This window comes from Glycine soja, chromosome 12 (genome assembly GCF_004193775.1).
Source record: "Glycine soja cultivar W05 chromosome 12, ASM419377v2, whole genome shotgun sequence".
In the NCBI taxonomy this organism is placed as follows: domain Eukaryota; kingdom Viridiplantae; phylum Streptophyta; class Magnoliopsida; order Fabales; family Fabaceae; genus Glycine; species Glycine soja.
The window spans coordinates 10,213,860-10,241,137 of NC_041013.1; the positions used below are offsets into that span (position 1 = coordinate 10,213,860).

Consider the following 27,278-nt stretch of genomic DNA (forward strand, 5'->3'; position numbering starts at 1 on the left):
CGTTCAGCCTGGGCTTAGAACCATTGCATATAATAAAATATAACTGACTATTGATTTCATTAATAATGATTCACCTAATTTTGCAGTTAACTGAGCTGACATTTATAACCTTTTTAACAATTGATATAAAATCCTGACACTGAAATCAAAAGCTGCATAATTTGTTGATGTTACTTGTATATCCTATTGCCTTTCTGGGATTATATTATGCATGAGATGGAAAATATCTTTGATGGTCAGATACTGGTATATCTAACTTTTTCTTTTGACAATGATCTAATTCAATTTAATTTTAAATTCCATCTTTTGTTTTATAGTTGGGTGATGGGTTCCCTAGTGACCTTTTTGGAGGTAGCATTTGAATAATAAATTGTGCTAAAGAAACTCAATCGTGCATTATTTTTTTGCTTTTGAAAAAGAGTAATGCCCATCAATTAATTGTTATTATTATCCAATACAGATGCATATATATATGGTCGGGGCATAAAAATGTTAGGTTCATTTAAGCTTTATACATAAATGAATAATAAATTATGTTAGTTTGTTGCCAGAGAAATCGGATTTTCTTGAGTCTTCAATTAGATACATTAACAAGAACAGGTTCTAGTCAGTCATGAAGAAGTGATAATCACTGTTTATGTTATTAGTATTAGTCATTACCTTAGCTATCTAATTGTAACTTGGAATCAAGTTCTAGAATGTGTTTGGAGATTTTGGAGTTGTGTTCTGTTCAGAGCATGGAGTGACACATGCATATATATATATATATATATATATATATATATATATATATATATATATATATATATATATATATTCTTTTATCATTTTGGACTTTCAAATCTCAAAATATGAATCACTAAATAATGTTAAGGGCATTGGATATTGAAGAACATAGATAATGTTATGAACCACACTTCTGAACTTTAATTTGGAATTTTGGACCCATATCCACTAAAATCATGATTCATCTACTCATGATAATGTACTGAAACAATTTTTTTGCATTACTTTTTTGTTTGTTTCTCATATCACCTGCACCTACATTACTCTTATTCTTGTCACTACCAATAACATTTAACATCGTATGTTCGTTTATGAGAGAGGGTGGGGAGTAGGGAGTTTTTTGGTGGGTGGAACAGGAATGCTTTGGGTCAATTTTTCAGTCAACGCGTAGCCTTTTTTTTATTCTGTTTTTTTTTTCATGGATTAGGTGCTTTTTTTTTTTACAAGAGACAGTTCTATGAGTGTAGTAAATAAAATTAATCATTACGAGTGATAATATTTCTGTAAGTGTTATTGTATTTGAATATCCAAAATTCAAACCTATTGTGGATTTGTAGCACACTTGCTCCAAAAAATAAGTGGTTAATTTGCTTATTCTTTTTTGACTATTAAGGTCATATATATATATATATATATATATACTAACTTGTCGTATATAATACTAACTTAATTTCCTTTTTTTTTTAAAGCTTGTAGCTGAAGTTCTTGAGAGGTGCTGAAATTGGTTAGGCAATAACAAAAGACACATTCCTCTGCTTTCATTTACTGGAAGTTCAAAGGTACTTCATCTCTCTCTTATTTTGATTAAACATTGTAATCTTTATTTTTATGTTTTTACAACGTACATTACATTTTCATGATAGTATTTTTATGTTACGACCTCTACTAGTTAGCTAACAAGTGTAATTTATTATAATTTTTTGTAATTCATTTTTTTGTTGGTTCCATTGGTTTTTATTCTAAATACCTATTCTTATTTTATAACATATATGGTAGTAGCTGTAACATAAAAATTAGTTAGAATAATTATTATAGTTTTTCTTCTTAATTTATATTATAATTTTGTGGGGGACTTACTTTTTTTTAATACATATTATACTATGTTATATTATCATAGTGTGATAAATTATTTTAATAAAATTGTTTAGGTATCTTTTGTAATGGATAAGTCATGGATTTCAAAGGCCAGAAACTCAATTGATTACTCCATTGGTTTGAGTAAATTCTTAGATTTTGCTTTTAAGAATGGAGCTGTAGGAGAAATGATTTGGTGTCTATGTCCAAAATGTGGATTTATGAAATGGCAAACTAGAGACATAGTTGAAGATCACTTGCTATATAAACCATTTCCTCAAAACTGTTATATGGGATCTTCATGGTGAAAAGCAAGCATTAGAATCTTCTCAAGTGGAAGATGTTTTCCAAGATAGTGGTGTTCAACCTCAAAACCCAATGGAAATGATGATCAATGACGCATTTGAACAATATAGGCAACATGACCCTAATGTAGGTGCATCACAACCATTAAATGAAGATGAAATAGTAAATGATGAACCAAAAGAAGATCATAATGGCTTTTATGAGCTTCTAAAGGATGGGAGCCAAACATTGTATGAAGGAAGCAAGTACACAAAACTAGAATTTATAATCAAATTATATCATATAAAAGTTTTGTGTGGATTAAGCGATAAGGCAATGACTATGATATTGGATTTGTTAAATGACGCATTTGAAAAAGCAAAGTTTCCTCCTTCTATTTATGAGGCAAAGAAAATTATTAACAAGCTTGGTCTTAATTATAAAAACATAGATGCTTGTCCAAAACACTGCATGTTGTATTTGGGAGATGATGAAAAAAGTTTGGATGCTTGTAAGCATTGTGGTACATCTAGATGGAAACCCAACAAGAAGAAGAAAATAGCTGCAAAGGTTTTACGTTACTTTCCATTGAAACCAAGATTGCAAAGATTGTTCACATGTCGTAAGACTGCAAAAGATATGAGATGGCATGTTTTGGAAGACAATAAAGATGGGTTGTTAAGGCATCCAAGAGATGGAGAGGCATGGAAGACATTTGATTTAATCCATCCTGAGTTTTCTTCAGATCCTCGAAATGTTCGTTTAGGCCTTGCTACTGATGGTTTTAATCCTGCTAGGACCTTGAGTTCTACCTATAGCATCTGGCCAATTTTCTTAATTCCATATAATCTTCCACCTTGGATATGTATGAACCACACTTCCTTCATTCTATCAATGATCATTCCAGGCAAGCAATCTCCTGGAAATAACATAGATGTGTACCTAAAGCCCCTTGTAGAAGAGTTATGTGAGTTATGGAGTGGTGTGGACACCTATGACTCATCCTTAAATGAAAATTTTAGAATGCGAGCAGCTCTTATGTGGACAATTAGTGACTTTCCTGGCTTAGGCATCTTATCTGGTTGGAACATACACACAGGATTGGCTTGCCCAACTTGCAATTTAGATGCGGAACCTTGTCGCCTTCGAAATTGTAACAAGTGGTGTTTTATGGGGCATCGTCGTTTTCTAAGTAGAAATCATAAATTTAGATTGAACCGTGTTCGCTTTGATGGAAGCATAGAAGAACGAAACCCACCATTAAAATTATCTGGATCTGAGATTTTTCGACAAGTGGAACATATTAATACTACATTTGGAACTAGAGCTATTCAAAATGGAACAAGAAAAAGATCTAGACAAGAAGTCACACAGTGGAATAAAAGAAGCATATTCTTTGAACTTCCATATTGGGAGTCTAACTTGTTACGACATAATCTAGATTTTATGCATATTGAAAAAAATGTATGCGACAATGTCATGTATACATTGCTCCATGAGAAGGATAAATCAAAAGACAACCTTAATGCTCGAAAAGACTTAAAAGAAATGGGCTTAAGGCCTGATCTTTGGCCAGATGATAATGGAAAGTATCACCTTGCTTTGTTTTCACTAACACGTGGTACCAAAAAGTTATTTTTGAAAACTTTGAAGACTATTACAGTACCAGATGGTTACTCAAGTAACATTTCCAGATGTATTGATGAGAAACTTAATAAAATATCTGGGTTAAAAAGTCACGATTGCCATATTATTATGGAACAATTGCTACCACTAGCAATTCGTAACTTGTTGCCAGACCATGTGACTTCTATCTTAGTGGAGTTCTGTTCTTTTTTTAGAATACTTTGTGGTAAAACTTTAAATCTTCCAGAACTTCAGTTGCTCAAAGATCGCATTGTGGTTACACTATGCCACTTAGAAATGTTATTCCCTCCATCATTCTTCACAGTTATGGTTCATTTAACTGTTCATCTTATAGAGGAAGCAAAACTTGGAGGCCCAGTGCATTATCGATATATGTATCCAGTAGAGAGGTAAAGATTTAAATAATTTAAATTTATGATGTTACATTATAAATATCTTGCTTGTACACTCTTTAATTGTTAGTTATTTCTATAGGGAATTAGGTCACTTAAAATCCTTTGTGAGAAACAAGGCACAACCTGAAGGATCCATAGCTGAGGGGTATTTAGCTGAAGAGTCTCTTACCTTTTGTTCTCGGTACATTGAAGATATCGAGACAAGGTTCAATAGACCTAAATGTGTTTGTGATAACCCAATTGATAATGAGACCTTTTTTGTGTCCTCTATCTTCCCACAAATTGGAAAACCAGTAGGAGCTTGTTCAATGTTCACTTTAACTCCAATGCAAAAATTGCAAGCTCATCGATATGTGCTCCTTAATTGCACTATAGTCACACCATTTGTGGAGTAAGTAAAGTGACATAAACTTTTATTGTTATACTACTTATAAATAATAGTCATGTGTATTGATTATAATAATTAATTTATGTAGTGAATTTAGAGAATTCATAAAAAGGAGTTCAAGAGGAAGAAGACCTTCGTCTATAGAGATAGAGAAAAAAGTCAATAAAGAGTTTGTTGATTGGTTTAGAAAGCGGGTGAGTAGTCATTTAGTGGATAAGGATTTTTTTACCGTCTTTGTTTCAAACTCTAACTTCCAATTTTTTTAGATTATGAATCCAGATACAATGAATGAAATGTCTACTGATCTAAAGTTTTTAGCACGAGGACCCTTGGACAATGCAACAAGATTTACTGTTAGACAAGTGGCCTCAGATATCTTAAGAAGGGGGGGTTGAATTAAGATATTCCAAACTGTTTCCCCTAATTAAAAATCTATTTCACTTTTTACTCAAGTTATGAATTCCCTTAATGAAAATCTTCTTAAATATTAATTCAAATGAAGCAACTTGAATATGAATATAAAGCAATAATAAATAAAGGAGATTAAGGGAAGAGAAAATGCAAACTCAGTTTTATACTGGTTCGGCCACACCCTTGTGCCTACGTCCAGTCCCCAAGCAACCCGCTTGAGAGTTCCACTATCTTGTAAATTCCTTTTACAAGTTCTAAACACACAAGGACAATCCTTCCTTTGTGTTTAGAGATCCTTTACAACAAGAGACTCACAGTCTCTTAATCCCTTAGAGAATGAGAAGAAGAAGAGGAACAAATCTCTCTAGAAAGAGATGGATTTTACAGATTGAGCACTCAAATAATTCCTTAATGAATTGCAATTGAATTGGCCAAGGAATTCTTAAGAGGATAAAATGAATTTGCTCTTTGAGAGGATAAACACTTTGTTGTTCTGAAAATCTCTGAGCAATTTCGTGTTTAAGTCACATATATATAGACCATTGGTGGTCATGAGTAAAGCCTTTGAAAAGTTGTGACTCTTGAAATTATTTTTCTGAAAATCCTGTCTGGTAATCGATTACAGTAATTGTGTAATCGATTACAGCTTTTAAAATTTGAATTAAAACGTTTACTAACTGTTGGTAATCGATTACCAAAATTGTGTAATCGATTACAGCTTTTAAAATTTCGAATTCAAATTTTTATAGCTATTATAAAACGTATTTGGCCACTGGTAATCGATTACATCCTCTGGTAATCGATTACCAGAGAGTAAAACCTTTGAGAAAGACTTTTTATTTTAAATCACTTGGCCAAACCTTTGCTAATTCAATTAGGAATTCCCTTCCTAATATTCTAGTGATCATCTTGATGTTGTGACTTGTAATCTTGAAGTATTGTCTTGAATTTTAATCTTGAAAAGCCTATTTGCATCAATTGCAACACATCATCATGATCATCATCAAAACATCAAAGCCAATTGCATCTACAATCTCCTCCTTTTTGATGATGACAATACAATACCTGAAATCAAGATTCAAGCAAGCAACAAATAATTGTATATAGATAAAATATGCATTCGTTTACTCCCCCTATATTTCGGAATTCATGATCACTTGATTTCTAAGTTTGTTAAGCTTTTTCTTAAGCTTTTTTTCTACAACCTTTTCTCCCCCTTTGGCAACATCAAAAAGCCAAAGACCTCAGAAATCAACACAGATATGACAAAGGAGTAGAAAAATATATAAATATCAGAGTATAAAACACAAGAAGCCAAACTCACAAAGAAGAAATAATCAAACCAGAATCCAAATAACTGAAAATGTCAACAATCACAAAACATCCAAGACTGAAATTTAAAAACCACAAGATAAATAAGCAAAGTACTTAGCATAATAATGTAAATTCTAAGCAACTAAAAGCCAAAATACACGGCTTATAAAAGATAAATAATCAGAAACTAAAATCTAAGAAGACGGAGGTGGTGGTGGAAGATCGAAACTCTGACGAATGTATCCGACATCCTCTTCAAGCTGTGTAAGACGAATGTCCATACCGGCAAAGCGTGAATCTAACGAGTCGAAGCGGTCACCAACATAAGAACGAAGACCCCGTAATTCGGAGAGGACTTCATTCATGAGGGCGGAATCTTCACGTTGAGGGGGAGGTGAAGGAGTACGTTCATCTTGAGGAGGGAGTGCATCCTTCTTCAGCCATTGTCCATTCCGATCTTTACGATACCCAAAGGAGGTCACTGCACCAGCACCAATTGCAAAGGAACGCTTGACTTGAACAAAGGGTTCATCATCAAGCGGAATTTGAAAATGACGCAAAAACAGAGTAATCAAATGTTGATAAGGAAGAGGTGCATTGGCCCGTAATGCCTTATGCATTCGGTACCGAACCAAATGGGCCCAGTCGATCTGACGACCGGTTAGAAAAGCCCACATAAGAATCAAATCCTCTTCAGAGGCTTGTGCTAAATTTGAAGACCGAGGAAGCAAAATTCTAACAATGATATAATGCATGATGCGATTATCAAAAGTTAATGACCCGGCCAACAATCTACCGGTCATTTCAGCTTGATCATTGCAGACCATGCGACGAGCATCATGACTCGAATAATCGAATTTCCAGTCATCAACAATGGTGCCCTCAAAAGGTGCACCTTGACTGGGTAAATGAGTCAAAGAAAAGAAAAGTGACTGATCAATGACCATAGAAGTACCATGCACCTCAGACATAATAATACCATCCTGAATTTTTAAATTGCAATAGAAGACCTTTACAAGTTCAGGATAATATGGCAATTTAAATGACATGAAATCAACAAGACCAGAATTTTGAAACACTTGATAGCAATCAAACGTTTCATCATTAAAGAACTCTACGTCTAGGTACTTAGGGTCTAAGATTATTCTAGAAGAAAACTGAGAAAGGTACCGTAGACGTTGATCATCGGATGAAAACAGTGTTGATGATCTTGGAGATGACAAAGAAGGAGGAATAGGTGCTGTGGGTGCTCCGGATGGGCCGTGACGGCGATGGGCAGCAGCGGTAGCGGTGGAGGATGATCCCTTTCTCTTCTTTGATGGCTCTGCCATTTGATGAAGTTTTTCTGGATTTTGATCGGTGGAAGTGAAAGAGGAGTGAAAAAGAGGAAGATTGGGCTTTACGGGACGTGATTTGGTGAAGAATTGAGTGAGAATCGAAGGTTTGAAGTTCTAGGTATGGAGGAAAACGTGGAGGAAGCTTTGGCTGCGCAACAGCTCTGATTTCGTGAGTATTTATAGAAGATGACGCATTGTAATCGATTACAGGTATTGGTAATCGATTACAGGCCCAATAAGCCTTCTGGTAATCGATTACAGGATGTTGTAATCGATTACAGGCTGCCTGTTCATGTGTAATCGATTACACTGGATGGTAATCAATTACCAGAGCCTATCCTAGGCTAGTTTCTAAGAGAATATCTATATTTATGCTCAAATACATCCTATATGACTAAATTTCACTACTAATACACTAAATTCAATCATTCAATTACTATATACACAAGAAATCATAAATTCTATCATAAAAACAAGAATTCAAACAAGATCAAACAAAATAATCTACAATCAAAAGTTAAAAGTAAATCAACCAATCAATCAACCAATCAATCCCTATTTTTCTAAATCTCTTACATCTAAGAGACCTAATTCTCTTCTAATAGAGAAGAACACTTCCTTGGGGAGAGGTTTAGTGAAAATATCAGCAAGTTGATTCTTAGTATCAACAAATTCTAATACACAATCTCCCTTTAAGACATGATCTCTAAGAAAGTGGTGTTTAATCTCTATATGTTTAGTTCTTGAATGTTGAACTGGGTTTTTGGATAGATTTATGGCACTAGTATTATCACACTTAATAGGTATGCGATCAAGAATGATGCCATAGTCAGATAATTGTTGCTTCATCCATAAAATCTGTGCACAACAACTACCGGCAGAGATATACTCCGCTTCAGCAGTAGATAAAGCAACACTGTTTTGTTTCTTACTATGCCATGAGACAAGAGCCGATCCAATAAATTGACAAGTTCCACTTGTACTTTTTCTATCAGTTTTAGATCCGACAAAATCAGAATCAGAATATCCTATTAAGTTACATGTTGAATTCTTAGGATACCATAATCCTAAATTGATTGTTCCTAATAGATATCTCATGATTCTCTTTACTGCACTTAGATGTGATTGTTTGGGGTTGGATTGAAACCTAGCACACATGCATACACTAAACATAATATCAGGTCTACTAGCAGATAAATAAAGAAGAGATCCGATCATACCTCGATATTGTTTTATGTCTATAGACTGACCAGATTCATCTTTATCTAAGTAACAATTAGTGTTCATCGGTGTAGACATGTGTTTTGCACTATCCATCCCAAATCTTTTGATCAATTCCTTGCAGTATTTGGATTGATTGATGAATATACCTTCTTGAGTTTGCTTGATTTGTAATCCCAGAAAGTACTTTAGTTCTCCCATCATTGACATTTCAAATTCACTTTGCATATCAAGGGAAAACTCCTTGCACAATGAGTCATTAGTGGATCCAAAAATTATATCATCAACATATATTTGAACCAACAAAATATCATTATGCTTTCTCTTTATGAATAATGTGGTATCCACTTTACCTCTGGAGAATTCTTTTTCTAGAAGAAAATTACTTAATCGTTCATACCATGCCCTAGGGGCTTGTTTCAAACCATAAAGAGCCTTTTGTAATTTATAAACATGGTTTGGTTTATCAGAAATTTCAAAACCAGGGGGTTGTTCAACATATACCTCTTCTTGAATTAAGCCATTTAGAAAGGCACTCTTAACATCCATTTGATAAAGTTTAAAGTTCATTATGGATGCATATGCCAAAAGCATTCTAATGGCTTCTAATCTTGCAACAGGAGCATATGTTTCTTCATAGTCTATTCCCTCTTCTTGATTATACCCTTTTGCTACTAACCTGGCTTTATTTCTAATAATTATACCATGTTCATCTAATTTATTTCTAAAAACCCATTTTGTTCCTATGACAGGATAATTTTCAGGTTTTTCTACTAATTTCCACACATTGTTTCTTTCAAATTGGTTTAGTTCTTCTTGCATGGCAATGATCCAATTTTCATCTACTATGGCTTCTTTTATATTTTTAGGTTCAATCATAGATACAAAAGCCATATTATTGCATAAATCTTTAAGAGAGTGTCTAGTTGTTACCCCTTTTGAGATATCACCAATAATGTTGTCGAGGGGATGATCTCTTGAAGTTTTCCATTCTCTTGGGAGTGCATCATTGGATTTGCCTTTTTCTGGAGGATCTTCATTGTTTCCTTTGTCATTTCCTTTGGAATCTTGTTCATGAATGTTCATATGTTCTAAAGAATCTGCAATGTCATCTAGCATATTCTTTGTTGACAATATAGCATTAGATTCATCAAAGGTAACATGAATGGATTCCTCTATATTCATAGTTCTCTTATTATATATTCTATATGCTTTGCTTTGTAAAGAATATCCAAGAAAAATGCCTTCATCAGATTTTGCATCGAATTTTCCTAGATTATCTTTACCATTATTAAGTACAAAACACTTGCAACCAAAAACATGTAGATGAGAAATATTAGGTTTTCTACCGTTAAATAACTCATATGGGGTTTTCTTTAAAATAGGTCTTATCAAGGCTCTATTCATGATGTAACATGCAGTATTGACAGCTTCAGCCCAAAAATACTTTGGAAGAGAAGTATCATTTAATAAAGTTCTTGCAATTTCTTCCAATGACCTATTTTTCCTCTCAACAACTCCATTTTGTTGAGGGGTTCTTGGTGCAGAAAAATTATGTTCAATACCATGTTCATCACAAAATAATTCAAAATCTTTATTTTCAAATTCACCCCCATGATCACTTCTAATGGATGCAATCTTGAGATTTTTCTTGTTTTGTATGACTTTAGCAAGTTTCCTAAATGCTTGGAATGAATCACTTTTATGTGTAATAAATAATGTCCAAGTATATCTAGAGAAATCATCAACTATAACTAAAGCATAGTAATTTCCTCCAAAACTCATGGTTCTAGATGGACCAAATAGATCCATATGCAATAACTGTAATGGTCGAGTGGTTGAAACAACATTTTTAGATTTGAATGAGACTCTTGTTTGTTTTCCCTTTTGACATGCATCGCATAGTTTATCTTTTTCAAATTTCAATTTAGGCAAACCAACTACTAAATCTTTTGAAATTAATTTATTTAAGTGATCCATGTTTATGTGAGCAATTCTTTTATGCCATAACCATGGATCATCATCTTTACTAAGAAAGCAATGATTGTTTTCTTGTTTTATGCTTAAGTCTATCATGTAAACATTATTGACTCTATGTCCTACATGCTTTATATTAATGTCATGCTTATGTTCTATAAGACATTTCTGAGAATCAAATGATACTAGATAGCCTTTGTCACATAGTTGACTAACGCTAAGCAGGCTGTGCTTAAGGCCTTCAACAAGTAGAACATTTTCAATGGAGTTTGAAGAATTTGTACCTATTTTACCCACTCCAATAATTCTACCTTTGTTGTTGTCACCATATGTTACATGCCCGCTTTTCTTTGGAGATATGTGTGTAAAATTTGATGCATCTCCAGTCATATGTTTTGAGCATCCGCTATCTATGTACCACTTCTTTCTCAAAGATACCTGCATAATCAAGTTTTTGACTTAGGTACCCAAATTTTATTGGGTCCTTGCATGTTAGTATAAACTGAGGATCCTTTTGGGACCCATATCATTTTAATGTTACTGTAATTTTTCTTGAAGTAGCAAGTTGATATGCCATGTCCTCTTCTTCCACAGTAAAAACAAGTGATAGAATTAGAATTACATTTTTGTGTGGAAGTGGAAAAGTTTTTATGAACCTTTTGTAGTTTTTCAGATTTATACCCTAGTCCATTTTTATTAGACACATATCTTTGTTTACTTAATATAACATCTAAATTATTTCTACTATATGAAAATTTTGCAAGTGAATTTTTTAACTCTTTAATTTCTTTTACATATTTATCACAACAACTACAAGAATATGTTATTTTCTTGTCATTAATAGTGGAGATATTAACTTTTTCATTTGTTTTAGAGATTGAGACTTCATTTCTAAGAAGATCTAATTCTTTGTTTAATTTTGAAATTTCATTTTCTAAATTTGAAATTGTTTTCTTTGATGATGAAACTAATTTTGCAAGTTTAATTGATTCTTTATGCAAATCAGCAAATGCATCTTGCAATTCATCAAAAGAAATAGATAAGTTGTTTGAAGATGTTACCTCTTCATCACTTTCGTAACTTTTTGCCATAAGGCAAAGATTTATCTCTTCATTTTCAGAATCTTCAGAGGATTCCAAATCATTTTCATCCCATGTGATGTATGCTTTCTTTAGTTTCTTCTCACTATGATTTTTCTTATCAGATTTTTCCATCTTTTTCTTGAAGATGGGACAATCAACCCTCAGATGTCCAGGTTGATTGCATTCAAAGCATTTTAGAGTAGAGGATGAATTTTCTGTCCTTCTCTTTGATTTAAAATTTGGTCGCCTCTGATTTCCTCTTACTTTAAGAAATTTGTTGAATCTTTTTACAAAGAGACTTAGATCATCATCATCATCTGCATCAATATCCTGATCACTTTCTTCTTGAATTGAGGATGATGCTTTAAGAGCAATTCCTTTCTTTTTCTTGTCATTTTCTTCATTTTGGTGCAATCTCAATAGTTCCATCTCGTGTTCCTGCAACTTACCAAATAAAGTGGCAAGAGACATGTTAGACAAATCTCTTGATTCAGAAATAGCCGTTACTTTGGGTTGCCATTCTCTACTTAAACATCTTAGCACCTTGTTTATAAGATCTTCATTTTGAAATTCTTTGCCTAAGGCTGCTAGATGATTTACTATATGTGTAAATCTCTTTTGCATACTCTGAATATTTTCATTTGCATTCATTCTAAATAATTCATACTCATGAGTTAGTGCATTTATCCTAGATCTTTTAACATCTGTAGTTCCTTCATGTGTTAATCGAAGAGTGTCCCACATTTCCTTAGCACTCTTACAATTTGAAACTCTGAAATATTCATCCATTCCTAGGGCAGATGTTATTATGTTTTTGGCTTTTAGGTTGTATTGTACTCGTTTTCTATCCTCTTCAGACCATCTATCTCTAGGTTTTTCTATGGTTATGCTTTCACTTGATGAACTACCATCTATTGAAACTCTTTCTACTGTGGTGGGTATATAAGGCCCTATTTCTATGGCTTCCCAGATATTTAGATCTATTGCCTCGATAAAAATTTGCATTCGGGTTTTCCAGTAGTGGTAACCCTCTCCATTAAAGATTGGAGGTCTATTGATAGAATTCCCTTCTGGAAATAAGGAATTTGCTGAGGCCATCTTTTTCTTGAAGCTTCTAAACTTTGTACAAGAATGAAGCTCTGATACCACTTGTTAGACAAGTGGCCTCAGATATCTTAAGAAGGGGGGGTTGAATTAAGATATTCCAAACTGTTTCCCCTAATTAAAAATCTATTTCACTTTTTACTCAAGTTATGAATTCCCTTAATGACAATCTTCTTAAATATTAATTCAAATGAAGCAACTTGAATATGAATATAAAGCAATAATAAATAAAGGAGATTAAGGGAAGAGAAAATGCAAACTCAGTTTTATACTGGTTCGGCCACACCCTTGTGCCTACGTCCAGTCCCCAAGCAACCCGCTTGAGAGTTCCACTATCTTGTAAATTCCTTTTACAAGTTCTAAACACACAAGGACAATCCTTCCTTTGTGTTTAGAGATCCTTTACAACAAGAGACTCACAGTCTCTTAATCCCTTAGAGAATGAGAAGAAGAAGAGGAACAAATCTCTCTAGAAAGAGATGGATTTTACAGATTGAGCACTCAAATAATTCCTTAATGAATTGCAATTGAATTGGCCAAGGAATTCTTAAGAGGATAAAATGAATTTGCTCTTTGAGAGGATAAACACTTTGTTGTTCTGAAAATCTCTGAGCAATTTCGTGTTTAAGTCACATATATATAGACCATTGGTGGTCATGAGTAAAGCCTTTGAAAAGTTGTGACTCTTGAAATTATTTTTCTGAAAATCCTGTCTGGTAATCGATTACAGTAATTGTGTAATCGATTACAGCTTTTAAAATTTGAATTAAAACGTTTACTAACTGCTGGTAATCGATTACCAAAATTGTGTAATCGATTACAGCTTTTAAAATTTCGAATTCAAATTTTTATAGCTGTTATAAAACGTATTTGGCCACTGGTAATCGATTACATCCTCTGGTAATCGATTACCAGAGAGTAAAACCTTTGAGAAACACTTTTTATTTTAAATCACTTGGCCAAACCTTTGCTAATTCAATTAGGAATTCCCTTCCTAATATTCTAGTGATCATCTTGATGTTGTGACTTGTAATCTTGAAGTATTGTCTTGAATTTTAATCTTGAAAAGCCTATTTGCATCAATTGCAACACATCATCATGATCATCATCAAAACATCAAAGCCAATTGCATCTACATTTACTGCATATAATATTAATGGGTTCAAATTTCGAACCTTGGCTCGAGAAGAAGGATTAAAAACACAAAACAGTGGTGTTTTCTTAACATCTAACACATCATGTGTTTCAAGTAGCGTTGATGGCAACTTAAGGCAAGCAGATTTACCTTATTATGGAAAGTTGGAAGATATCATTGAGATTAACTACTATGGTCGATTCTCTGTTATTCTTTTTAAATGTAAATGGGCTGATACTACACGAGATAGAGGGTATAAAAAGGATTGTTGGAATTTTAATTGTGTTGACTTTGATAGATTGATTCATATTGGTGATCGTGAAGAACATGAACCATACATTGAAGCATCTCAAGCACAAATGGTGTATTATGTAGATGATGTTGTCAATGAAGGATGGAGTGTTGTTGTACACATAAAGCCAATAGATTTATATGACATGGGAGAAGAAGTAGAAGAAAATGCATATGAAAATGAGTCATACCAAGAGCAACAACTTGAACAATTTTCTAGGCTTGATGATCAATATGTACAATTGGCTACAAACCATCTAAATGATGATATAGTTGATTGAATTGTAACTCCTAAAATAGTAAGAAATTCACATTTGCCTAAATATGATATAGTTGATTGACTTATAAATGTTGTTATTATTTCATTTATTAATTATTTTAATCTTGTTTTAATTTTGATAGTATGTCATCTTAAATTTTATTATTCTTTATTTATTTTTCTCTTAATATTGTTGTCATGAATATGTAGTCATGCCAAAGGTGAAGCGTTTTAGAAATCCACAAAAATCAGCACCTCAACCACAATGTCCCTCACCATGTGACTCCACACAAGCTCCTGAAGTCCCAACTGGTAATGTCCCTCTTTCTCATGAATCAACATCTGAAGTTCCAGCAATGAATCCTGAAATTTCTTCCCCACCAAGTGATTCCACACAAGCTCCTGAAGTCCCAACTGGTAATGTCCCTCTTTCTCATGTATCAACATCTGAAGTTCCACAAGAAGATGAAACAACTAGACGTCATGTTGGGCGTGAGTCTACACACTGTTGGACTGTTGAGGCAATAGGTATACAAGTATTGTATTTTATTTTTATTTTTGTAATTATCATCATATGAAGTATATTACATTTTCTTATTAAGAAATTCTTTTACTGTTAAAGACTCTGAAGAAACGATCAAGAAGATTAAGGTGAAAGTTAGGGGAGTCAATAGCTTACCTAGGGAGTTACGCATCATTGTGAATTTTGATGACCAAGGCCAAGCAATTGGTGAAGCACAAGCCTTGCTTGCAGGATTTCTTGGAACACTAGCAGCTGATTGCAAATTATTTCCTATGAATTATGATAGATGGTCTGGACCTTCAGGCGTACCTAAAGCTTATTTTGATGATTGCTTTGAAACAATTTTAAAGGTATGTCAATTAGTTATATATAACTTTTTATATCTACACCACTTAGAAACCTTATCTTTACTATTTTTCATATATATATATATATATATATATATATATATATATATATATATATATATTATTTTGCATATGATATTTGATAAATTTGTCTTTTTTTTAGCCTCGATTTTATTTTAAGATTAATGAAGCTGGTGCAAAACGGTATTGCAAATTGAGTATGGGAAGAAAATGGGCTGCAAATAGGCAAAGCTTATGGAATGAATTCAACGATCCAACCAAAACAAGAGATGAAATCATAAAAAATGTGTCGATAGGCATAGATAAAGATCAATGGGCTCGCTTTGTTCATTATCGTCATAAACCATCCACATTGGTACAATTAGATTGTTTTAATTATTGAATTGTTTTTATAGCTAGTTATATGATTACTATTACAAGTTGTAAACTTGAAATTGCTTTGCATATAGGAACTTTGTAGGAGAAATAAAGAGATTCGAAGCAAGCAAGTTATTCCACACACTGGTGGATCCAAAGCTAATCCTAGAAGAAGAAATGAGTTGGTAATGACACTAAATGTTAACTTTTACTAATTAAAAAAGTTCAATGTTTACTTACTCTTTATTTATCTTAGTTGTTAGAAACTGGGAAGCTACCAAGTCGTGGACAATTATATATTGAAACTCATAAAAGGAAAGATGGATCATTTGTAAATGAAGCAGCAAAGACTATAGCGGTATGTTTTTCTTTAGTAACATTGTTTTCAAGGATTGTGCTTAATCTTAAAACTTTTGTAATTCCTTTTATTACATGTTTGCAGGAACAAATTGAAGTAGGATTGACTCAAAGCATAGTTGATGAATCTGAAGTTTCTCCTCTTGATGTTGTTGGTAGAGTGTTAGGGTTAGAGCACTCTGGGAGAGTGTGATGCATGGGATTAGGAGCTGTTCCTTCTAATACATTCAGGAACACAAGACTTCGAGCTTCTAGTCTGAGCTCTTCTTCATCTGGTGTTGGCTTTCCATCTTCAAACCAATGGCAAGAGAAATACAACAATTTAGAATCAGCTTTTAAGGCCTACATGATAATGAAGGAAGGAAGGATCCCTGAAGAATTAGCTAGTTATTTCACTCCTGATCAAACACATGTAAGTAATTAATATGCATACATCATTATAGAGAAATACAACAATTTGTAATTGGTACGTGTGTTTATTAAGCTAATTAATTTACAGCTTTGTAGGTAGATTTTATAGTTAATCAACAATATTAAGGTAGAATTTTATTGATTTTGGCTAGCTCTTAATACTCTTTATCTCAAGTTAAGTCTTTAAGTAAACATACATGACCAAGGTAATAACCATGCATAAGTTTAGAATATTAAAACAATTGTTTAGAATTGATTATTTTTATTGATGGTCATTATGATTTAGTATGTGTGATACACCCTTGTATATAGTATATGTGACTAAGTGTTTTTACTTTTCTTATTTCAGCTAAATGATGTTTCAAGTGTTCCTAATACACCTTTGGATGCAAGAGGATCTTCTGGTGCTAGCAACCCTTAGTTTGCTTATAATGTATTTTGGATTTAAAGTTTAGTACAATACTAATATTACTTTGTTATGGATTTTATGTCATACTTTGATTTATAATAGAAATTTGAATTATAAATCTTTGAACTATATGCTATTATTTTGGTTATTGATCCTCATTATGAGTTTTTTTATTACATTTTTTTATCGATATCATAAGAAAATGAAAAATTATAATACATGTAGATTATGAAACTAAAATGAGTATACAAAATCATTATATACAAGAAAATAAGGAGAATTAGAAAATCAATTGTAAAACATATATTGCTAGCATGATTTAAAAAAAAACCCCTCCATAGTATAGTTTAAAACCTCTTTTAATAAACCTCCGCATTTAGCATAGGTTTAAAATCTCCTACAAAAAACTTCCATATTTAGTGAAGGTATAAAAACTTCTTCCAATAAACCTCCACAGTTAGCGTAGGTTTAAAACCTCCTTTAAAAAACCTCCACAGTTAGCGTAGGTTTAAAACCTCCTTTAAAAAACCTCCACAGTTAGCGTAGGTTTAAAACCTCTACAAAAAAACCTCTGCAAAATGTTCTCGATACTAGAGGTTTTCGAAAACCGCCGCTAATTGCTTGTGGCGAATCTAACTGCGGAGGTTTTTGAAAACCTTCGTAATTTATTTTGCGGAGGGTAAAAACCTCCACTAAACGAAAAAAATAACCTCCATTATTTAACAGATTTGTTGTAGTGACAAATCAACAAGGATAAATAATTAACAAATTAAAATACCTGTCCACTCCAAACGGCGTGTGCAACATGGTCTGCAAATGATGTCAGCACTGATGGGTCACGTGGCCCACCTAGGAATCCCTCAGCATCATCAGCATGTGACCCCTCAGCACCATCATCACCCTGTATGTCCACAGTCATCTCAGGTGCATCCTCAGCCATATCAGGGACATCCTCAATCATGTCAGGAACATCCTCAGCCATATCAGGTGCATCCACAGTCATCTGATGAACACGTTGCCTATGGGCTGATGCAGTAAGCCTACGCCTCTCGGGAACATCAACTGCATCATGGTCATCCTGTCTATCTCTGCCTATAAGTCTATCTATAGCACGACCTAAACCTCGTGTTCTAGCCATGATCTGCAAATCATGTGGAACACGTATTTTTTTCGGTCAAAACATACACAACTTTCTTTATAAAAATAAAACAAGTTTATTTATAAAAAAATAAGACTAATTTAAATCAACTTATTTGAAAACACACACAACATAATTTAAAAAAAAAATAAACAACTTCATTTATAAAAAAAAAACACAACTAATGTAAAAATAATTAATTATCCGCAACTTAATTTAAAAAAAATAAACAACTTCATTTATAAAAAAAAAAACCCAACAAATGTAAAAATAATTAATTAGTAAACATCCACAACTTAATTTAAAAAAAATAAACAACTTTATTTATAAAAAAACACAACTAATATAAAAATAATTAATTAGTAAACATCCACAACTTAATTTAAAAAAAAATTAAACAACTTCATTTATAAAAAAATACAACTAATGTAAAAATAATTAATTAGTAAACATCCACAACTTAATTTAAAAAAAATAAACAACTTCATTTATAAAAAAAACACAACTAATGTAAAAATAATTAATTAGTAAACATCCACAAATTAATTTATAAAAAAAAAATACTTCATTTATAATAAAATAAACAACTTTATTTATAAACAAAAAAACACAACTAATTTAAAAATATATAATCAGTAAACATACACAACTAAAATTATATATAAAAATAAAACAAAAATGGGAAAAAAATTTCAAAACATACACACCTTAATTTATATCAATTATAAAAAAAATAGTATTTAAAAAAAAAATTCCAAAACACACACAACTTTATTTATAAAAATAAACAACTTCATTTGTAAACAAAAAACATAACTAATTTAAAATTAAATAATTAGTAAAATACTCAACTAAAATCATATAAAAAATAAACAAAACCAATTAACAAAAATAACCAACTTAATTTATACAAATAACCAACTTTATTTATAAATAAAATACACTAATTTAAAAAAATAAACAAAACAATATGTTAGAAAAAGAAAAGAAAACAATATTTAAAAAAAAACTTCCGGAAGAAGAACACCTTCTTCCGGAACTTCCGGAAGAACCCTACACGGATCTTCTAGAAGCCGCCACCGTAACCACCCTTTTTCCATTTTTTCCGGCGTCTTCTACCCTAAGGTTCCACTAACCTAAGGTTCCACTATCCTAGCCTAAATGCTACAACTATACTGCATAATAAAAGCAAAGGAAGGATAGGGACACCTACCTTGAAGGCAAATGGCGTGTCTGATCCAATGAAAACAAGCAGTCGGGCTCGCGGAGAAGAAAAGAAGCAGCAGCGAAGAAGGAGTGAATGGTTCTGGAAGAGGGAAAGAAAGCTTTTTAAAATTTTTAAATGAAGGGCAAAATGGCCCATTCAATAAATTGTTGGGTGCACCTAGCATATCCCTTCTAATACAAGTCCTCCACATTTAAAAAAAAATAAGAGAAGCCCAAAGCGTCTCCATTATCATTTCAATTTTATCAATATAATTAATAAAACAGTTCAGGACCACAATTTCAACATTGTTTTGTCCACTCTTAATTTCATACATTTCATACAATAAAGAAGTAACTTCTACTGCACACATCTCATAGAGTTCTGCTACCGCTCCTTTCTCTGGAGGAAAAAAAGCTACCGCTACTCAGTCTCAAATCTCCAGCAAGTGTGCTTCTCCTTGCACAGATTCTGCCACACACTTTTCATAACATTTCACACTTTTTTTTCTTCCTTTTTCCTATTTATTGTGCTTTGGTTTTTGAATATTAAACTTCCTCATTTTTCTCTTACCAAAAATCATTCTCTAATCTAATGTTCTTCTTCATGTGTTCATCACGTATTCTTCATCCTGTTCTTATTTTCTTTTCTTCGCCTACATTCTATCATTTTTTTTATTCTATTTTTTTATTTATTATTTTGGATTGACAAATCAATTAATACCTTGTTGGTGTGAAATGAACATAAATGATTATATCAAAAAGTGGATGAAGAGATTGAGATCTTGAACCTCTCAATGGAACAGAAGATTATTGTGTTTTTCCTTTCATTGCTTTCTCTTTTTGTTGTTCTTCTTTCATTTCCCATCATTCCTTTTCTTATTTGATTTGTTTCCTTCACTTGATGGATTGTTTGTGCAAACAACGGCTACGGTTTTTACAAAAAGAATTCAAGTTTGTGCTTTCTCTATTTTCTCATGACAAGTCTTTGAGTTTGTGATAACAATACTACAGCAGCACCCAGCAGGCCCAAAAGGACATTGAAGACCCAGCATACATGAGTAATTACATTTAAGCTACAACCAACTAAGGAATTCCCTTGCTCTGCATACACAAGCAGTTATAACATAATTCAGACATTTTCCAATTTTGTTATTAGGATATTATGAATTTTGTTATTGTTTTGCCTTGTATTCGAGCAGGGAAAGAGGCAAGTCTGGTGGGTGGTGTGTTATGGCATGGCAGGAGCAGAGGTAGAGGCAGCCATGTCTGACAGGTCGGACCAATTGTTACAAGCAGTGTGCTTTTGCCTTGTATTCGAGGACAAGGTAACCTCCTGGTGTTTAAGTTATTTTGAGTAAAAGATAAAAGCTGAGTGATAATTTTCCTTCCTGTTATTTCATATTTCCTAGTATTTATAATGGTAATAACACTGGGTAAGGATTAGCACTAATGACCTCAACAAATAAGACAAAACAATAAAAAAATTAGAAAATATATGAATTCTATTATAATTGCTTATGTATGTAGAGCAAGGGAATTCCTAAGTTGGTCGTGGCTTAAACGTAATTACTTAGGTATGTTGGGTCTTCAATGTCCTTTTGGGCTTACTAGGTGTTGTTTTAGTATTGCTATCATTTCCCACCGCTGGAAAATAAACCTTGTTCCTAAGGTTGGGCAACAAAAGCAAAATTGAAACAGGGGTGGTTTTAGAAAAAAAAACATGTGAGGGAAGTTGCTTTGTTGGTTGGCTGGTTTTGGCCTTGACAATGATAACCCTCGAGGGATATCAACAACGTGAAAGTCGAGAGGGTTGGGTTTGTGACCTACGCCGCAGAGCAGACAAGAAGAGCTATGAACGTCGAAGTTTCGGTTCTGGCTTTGGTGGTCGTGGACGTGGAGGCAACATGGGACGAGGGCAATGCAGGGTAGGAAAGCACCACAACAAGGAGGAGAAATAGGTCCCAGTGACGAAGTTGGGGTGCTTGGTGAAGGAAGGGAAAATCCGGAGTAGACCTGCGTCACCATGGTGGGGGTGGAGGCAGTGGCTTCAGTGGATACAACCGCAATGGCGGTGGATATGGTGGTGGGTGTGGCGGTGGATTTTGTCGCCGATGACTTACAAAGAAAGAGGTCGAGAGGTGACGACGAGAATGTCGGGTCCAACAAAGATCGTGATAGAGATAGAGACAAAGAGCATGACCACAAATATTCCTCTGGTCGTCACAGTAACGAGAGGGAGAGAATCTGAGAGAGGTGATACGAGATTGTCGGCGATGGAGGAAGGTGGAGCCGGCATACTCGAGCGTGCATGACTTCATTAGGGAGCCAAAGTTGGTGCTCTTCTTGATGTTCATAGTGGTGGTGAAAGAAAAGGTAAGACTCGGGAGGTCGATTTCTATGGCTCCATTGTCATGGCTCCATAGGTAGTGGATCCATGAATAGGGGTGATTTGGGAGAAGATAGAGTGGGTGCAAGAGTGGATAATCAGTCAAGGATGACGTCTAGTTTAGCGGCCATCTCCAGAGTCTTGGTGGTCATGGCAGATAGGTGAGGTGGCACACAACCTCTTTAAGGCGATCTATGGTGATTGTTGTGAGCGACCATGGTTGAAGGCAGGGGTAGGGGTTTCGGCAAAGGAAGAGACAGGTCTAGCGGGTGGTGTGTTTTGACATGGCAGGAGCAGAGGTAGAGGCAGCCATGGGAGGCAGGTCGGACCAATTGTTAGAAGCATAGTACTTTTGCCTTGTATTCGAGGACAAGGTAACCTCCTGGTATCTAAGCTATTCTAAGTAAAAGATAAAAGCTAAGTGGTAATTTCCTTTTTTGTTATTTCATATTTTTTGGTATTTATAATGGTAATAACACTGGATAAGGATTGACACTAATGACCTCAACAGATAAGACAAAACAATACTAGAATTCATAATATCCTAATAACAGAATTGGAAAATATCTTAATTCTGTTATAACTGCTTGTGTATACAGAGTAAGGGAATTCCTAAGCTGGTTGTGGCTTAAACGCAATTACTCAAGTATGTTGGGTCTTTAGTGTCCTTTTGGGCCTCCTAGGTGTTGTTGTAGTATTATTGCATGTCTATTAAAGATGTAGTTGTGGTGAAAATCTTATTGTGCCAGTTCTGTTCTTTTGTGGATTGTGAACTCTTTCTTGTTCTCTTTTTTGTTGGTATTATTCTGACTCGATCTCAACAATCGATAACAGAGGTTGATCTTTCTCACTTTCCCTTATTTTTTTCCTTTTACATTTTATATTTGTTTTGACATTGCATTTACTTTTTTTCTCTTTTTTTATTATGAGAATGTAAATGTCCAGTTTAGTGTTGGGATATTCATTTGGTAAAATTGAGGATGATGGTTTAAGATTTTTAGTTTAGTGTTGGGATTTTCTAGTATAAACTTGTGTTTAATCTTTTTTCTATCGATTTATTGTAGATTATAGACTATTGCAAAGTTGAAGAACCACACGACTCAATCAATCTTATAAGATCCACAATAATGACATCATAAAGCCAAAGGAGACACTACCACACTTCCACCAAAAAGGTATATTATACATCCCGATAATTGTATGCACATGCGTCATTTTCAAATGCCTTTTATGGATAATTGATACAGATACAACATGTTGTCATACTGGACAATATGTTTTGTACTTTTATACATTATTAAAAATCCAATTGACACAACAAATTTTATTTGGAGCTTTTGATTTACTTTAAAACACACAATAACTCTTTTTGGAGCTTATGATTTATTTTGGGTGACTGGACTGATTATTACATACTTGATGCCATCACTATTGCAAAAAGACCCTAAAATGACAGTTCTAAACCGCTTTCAAAGACGGTTCAAATTGTCTTAACTAAGAACCGTCTTAGAATATACACTTTCTAAGACGGTTTTTTAAATAATCGTCTTAGAATGTTTTATTTAAAAAAATTTATTGTCATTGGTATAATGTGATGCAATCCTCCCTAGGAAGGGACCAATCACTAGAACCATGAGCAAGAGGCTCCAAGAAGATTGGGCTAGAGCTGCTGAAGAAGGCCCTAGGGTTCTCATGAACCTTAGGGTAGATTTCTGAGCCCATGGGCCAAGGTTGGATCCATTTATCTTTGTACATATTAGACTAGGATGTCATTATATTTGGTCCTTGTATTTAGCGCTCCATATTGTAGGTAGGGTACCCTAGAAATATAGGATTTTTCAGCCCTTGTATTTTTGGGCACCTAGACTAGTTTTTGTATTAGGGGTAGTTTTGTAATTTCACATGCACTAAGTGGATATTTGATGTGTGTGGTTGGAAATAAATTTAATTGAATTGGTAGAAGCCCAATCCAATTAAATTTTAGAGGGGGAAATGAGCATTTGCTTACTACACCCCATTGCCACATCATATAGTCACACTTTGTGCATGTCCTTCATGCTTTTCATGCCTCATGACACCTAAGCACACTTAGTGGAGAATCTTGGAATTGATCTTGGATTAGTGGGCTGAACCGTAACTAAAATTCACTAATCATAATTAGTGAAATTTTGGCTCCAAAGTTTGGCTCCACAAATTCAATTTCAAATTCAAGTGAAATTTGAATTTCCCTCCAATTTTGTGTGACAATTAGGCTATAAATAGAGGTCATGTGTGTGCATTTTTTTCAACTTTGATCATTTGAATATTAACTTCAGATTTCAAAGCTCTTTTTGAGCACAAAATTTTGTGCTCTTCTCTCCCTCTCCCTTCATTCATCTCCTTCTTCCTCCAAGCTCTTATCCATGGCCTCCTATGGTGGTGAGCTTCTTCTAGACTCATCTTCTCCTTGAAGTGGCGTCTCCTCTCTCTCTTCCTTCTCCATTCCGCTGCCATTTATCTTCCAAGAAGCAAAGGAATCCATTGATGAAGAAGATCCTAGGCCTACAAGCTCCAATGGAGCTTGCATCATAATGTTACTCATGATTAAAGGTAAGTGCAGTAAACTTAACAAGGTTACAAAATAACTCACTTGATAAATCACAAAATCTTCCCTACCTACAGAAAATGTTACAAAGTAGCTGCTATGAACTTGTTTGGTGCTTAAAGCAATTAGGAAGCCACAAAACAATATTTAGGGGAATTGCAGTTTAATATAATTTCATTTTTACTATTGGAATTCCCTACCAAATGTCACTTATACCTATACTTTGTTTACCTGATGTAACTACTCACTTAATGCCAAAATGCTTTCCATATCATTACATTATATTGTCATACTTACTAGGATTTCAACATGCTAACAAAAGTAACATCAATAAAGCTAGCAAACCAGGATTTCTATGTTTGTTGCATTTGCAGCCTAAATTATACTACCATGACATCGACGTGGAAAAAATAATTCAAATCATTAAATCACTCACAAATTCCAAGTGTGTTGAACTTTCCTTCAACGGTTTGTAGCACTGCTCACCATCGCAAAATGCTATGTAGATCTGTACTAGTCAATTTCCAGTATGTTCAGGCTCTATTCTCGTCTTTGGTAGGATGCTGAATTGATTTGCCTGTTGAACTCTTTGAAGTAGCAATCAAATGACTACTGATAATGCTTATATGATCTTCTAGCATTGAGAAAATGAAAAATCAAGATAGGTTATAGGTTTTAGACAAGGAAATATTATGATGTATAAGTTAGGAGAGTTTTGAAAATTCATACCATATACTTTATATAAACAATAGAAAGGACAATTTATTCACAACCAAATGAAATAGCAAACATTATACCTTTGGAATTTCCCAAAGAAGAGTTTAATGTAGAAAAAGGGAAGTTACAACTTACTAGCAGACAATAATAGGGTCATGCAATAATCAATCATTTGCTACATGTAGAACAACTCATAATAAGGATGAATGAAACATATATCGTAACCAAACTTCCTAGTTCATTTGTTTAAATTAAATAAGATGAGGTAGGAGCTGAAAGAAATCAAAGAACAAAGGGTATTGTTGTTATGTTATTCTCATGCTGATAGACATATAGACAATAAAGTGAGAAGTAGTATGTGAAAGTCATGTTATTCTCATGCTGGGTTGAAATCCATTCACTGATAATCCTCCATGAACAAGAGCAACTTGTCATGTGATGTAAGAGGCAGCAAGCAGACAAAGGTAAGCCACCAAGGAAGAAACTTCTTCAGGTTCTGCGATGTGCCTAAGAGGAGTTTGGGATAACATTTCTTCTACATACTTCTTGTTGCAAAGCAGCTTACACGAAACATGATTGTAAAACAATGAGAAAGAATTGTTACATATAAAAAAGAGTTTCTATTTCATAATTTATTATAAATGTATCAATCTAAACACAAAAGTTCAGCAAAAATGAGTAGACATTATCACTAAAGCCATCCATAAATCTTATCATATCTCACAGCTTAACCAAACAATCCAAGAGACATAGAGCTGTAGACTCTAAATAATTTAAGATATTAAAGATCTTTAAGCTAACAAAGGATCTAAATATCATTACTTTTGTCATGTTTTGGAATGCAGATCTCCTATGATGAATTCTGCGTTTATAATTAGGTATTTATTTAACAGAAAGTATGGTAGCCCTCAAAGGGAAGTCTTGAAGTTATATTAACCCAAATAGTTGTATGTTGGGATCCAATTGCAAGGTATGAGACTTGAGTCCTATATTGGAAGTATGAAATATGAAATTCCACTATGGGATAATAATGTCTTGGATTCTCTAACTGCAATGACTAGCTTTTGTGATATGATTCTCCCAAGGTTTTTATCAATATTGTCAAATTCATATGACATTGAAATTTAAAGTTTTCATCATTGTCAGGGGAGAAGGCCATTAGTGATTGTAGTAGTGTTTTATAATTGAGACAGGCATGAAATCTCTGAAAAAGGAAAAAAGGAAACACTGCTGGCCAAGGCAATAAAGAGAGGCTTGGTGACTCCAATCATTTCCCCACTCACTCATTTCTCAACCTTTCTATTTTCGTCCCTCCTCTCCCATAGTTGAATCTCTCCCTAGAATTTTACGCTCCTTGATGTCATGTGTGCACTGAATAATACATAAGGTTACACTTTTCACTCTAGGGAATCAAATCCTCAGCTACCTTCCCATGTTTCTCCCCACAATACACCTTAATCTTAGGGCCCTAAACATATCAAGTGCATAGAACAAGGATACAGTATGTTGTATGTACAATAAATATTAACTAATAAAGCTACTATTCCAAATTTTCCACACATGTTATTGAAACTAGCATAAATACATTTTAAGGAAGTCAAATGTATTATATTCACAAAATATACTGGAAGAAACATAAAAAGAGGAAGGCAAATAGCTCTTAGTACATCTATTTGACATGTTTTCCTTAACAGGTTGAGCACAAGCTTGATGGCAAATACACACTGTTAAATAAACATGCAAATATTGGATCAACCTGTAGTATTATTGAATTTCAATGGACTACAATTTACTACGCTTTGAAGAGATCTGACAATTAGTTAACTTCTTGCACCGAGACTTACAGATTAACTAAATTGGTGACCACACAATAACATTATTTGCCCATTTGAAATTAAATATTTCAATAGAAATTGAGCATCAGTAGCAGTATATAAGATGTCAACAAAACAGACTTGAATGTAGTTAGCATTGAAGAAATGACCTTTGTTGGAGTGTTAGTATTGTAGCAGTATAATAACAACTTTGGTAACCCACTAACCCATGTGATACACGAAAATTTTATTAAATTTTATAAAGAGTAAAGTAAGTTTTTGATCATCAAAATATTTCAAAA

General features: G+C 33.6%; 3 protein-coding genes across 6 annotated transcripts; 2 read left to right on the forward strand and 1 right to left on the reverse strand.

Annotated features, from left to right (window-relative positions):
• The first annotated feature begins 1,479 nt into the window (after positions 1 to 1,479).
• LOC114378692 lies at positions 1,480 to 17,210 on the forward strand. The gene is made up of 8 exons (XM_028337333.1): positions 1,480 to 1,565; positions 14,917 to 15,234; positions 15,329 to 15,579; positions 15,740 to 15,952; positions 16,047 to 16,139; positions 16,211 to 16,312; positions 16,397 to 16,723; positions 17,072 to 17,210. Exons 2-7 carry the CDS (start codon positions 14,919 to 14,921, stop codon positions 16,502 to 16,504), a joined length of 1,083 nt encoding a protein of 360 aa, XP_028193134.1. The 5' UTR covers positions 1,480 to 1,565; positions 14,917 to 14,918; the 3' UTR covers positions 16,505 to 16,723; positions 17,072 to 17,210.
• LOC114378691 lies at positions 2,482 to 14,728 on the forward strand. The gene is made up of 4 exons (XM_028337332.1): positions 2,482 to 3,826; positions 4,019 to 4,181; positions 4,267 to 4,368; positions 14,275 to 14,728. Exons 1-4 carry the CDS (start codon positions 2,482 to 2,484, stop codon positions 14,726 to 14,728), a joined length of 2,064 nt encoding a protein of 687 aa, XP_028193133.1.
• LOC114379497 lies at positions 16,291 to 27,278 on the reverse strand. Of its 4 annotated transcripts, XM_028338177.1 has the most exons (4): positions 24,882 to 27,278; positions 19,483 to 19,575; positions 17,910 to 18,272; positions 16,291 to 16,601 (listed from the first exon to the last, which is right to left on the reverse strand). In XM_028338177.1, exons 3-4 carry the CDS (start codon positions 18,267 to 18,269, stop codon positions 16,563 to 16,565), a joined length of 399 nt encoding a protein of 132 aa, XP_028193978.1. In that variant the 5' UTR covers positions 18,270 to 18,272; positions 19,483 to 19,575; positions 24,882 to 27,278; the 3' UTR covers positions 16,291 to 16,562. The 4 variants fall into 4 exon arrangements, with proteins under 4 accessions (XP_028193978.1, XP_028193979.1, XP_028193976.1 ...); XM_028338178.1 differs by lacking the exon at positions 19,483 to 19,575; XM_028338175.1 differs by lacking the exon at positions 24,882 to 27,278 and having other exon boundaries at positions 19,483 to 20,549.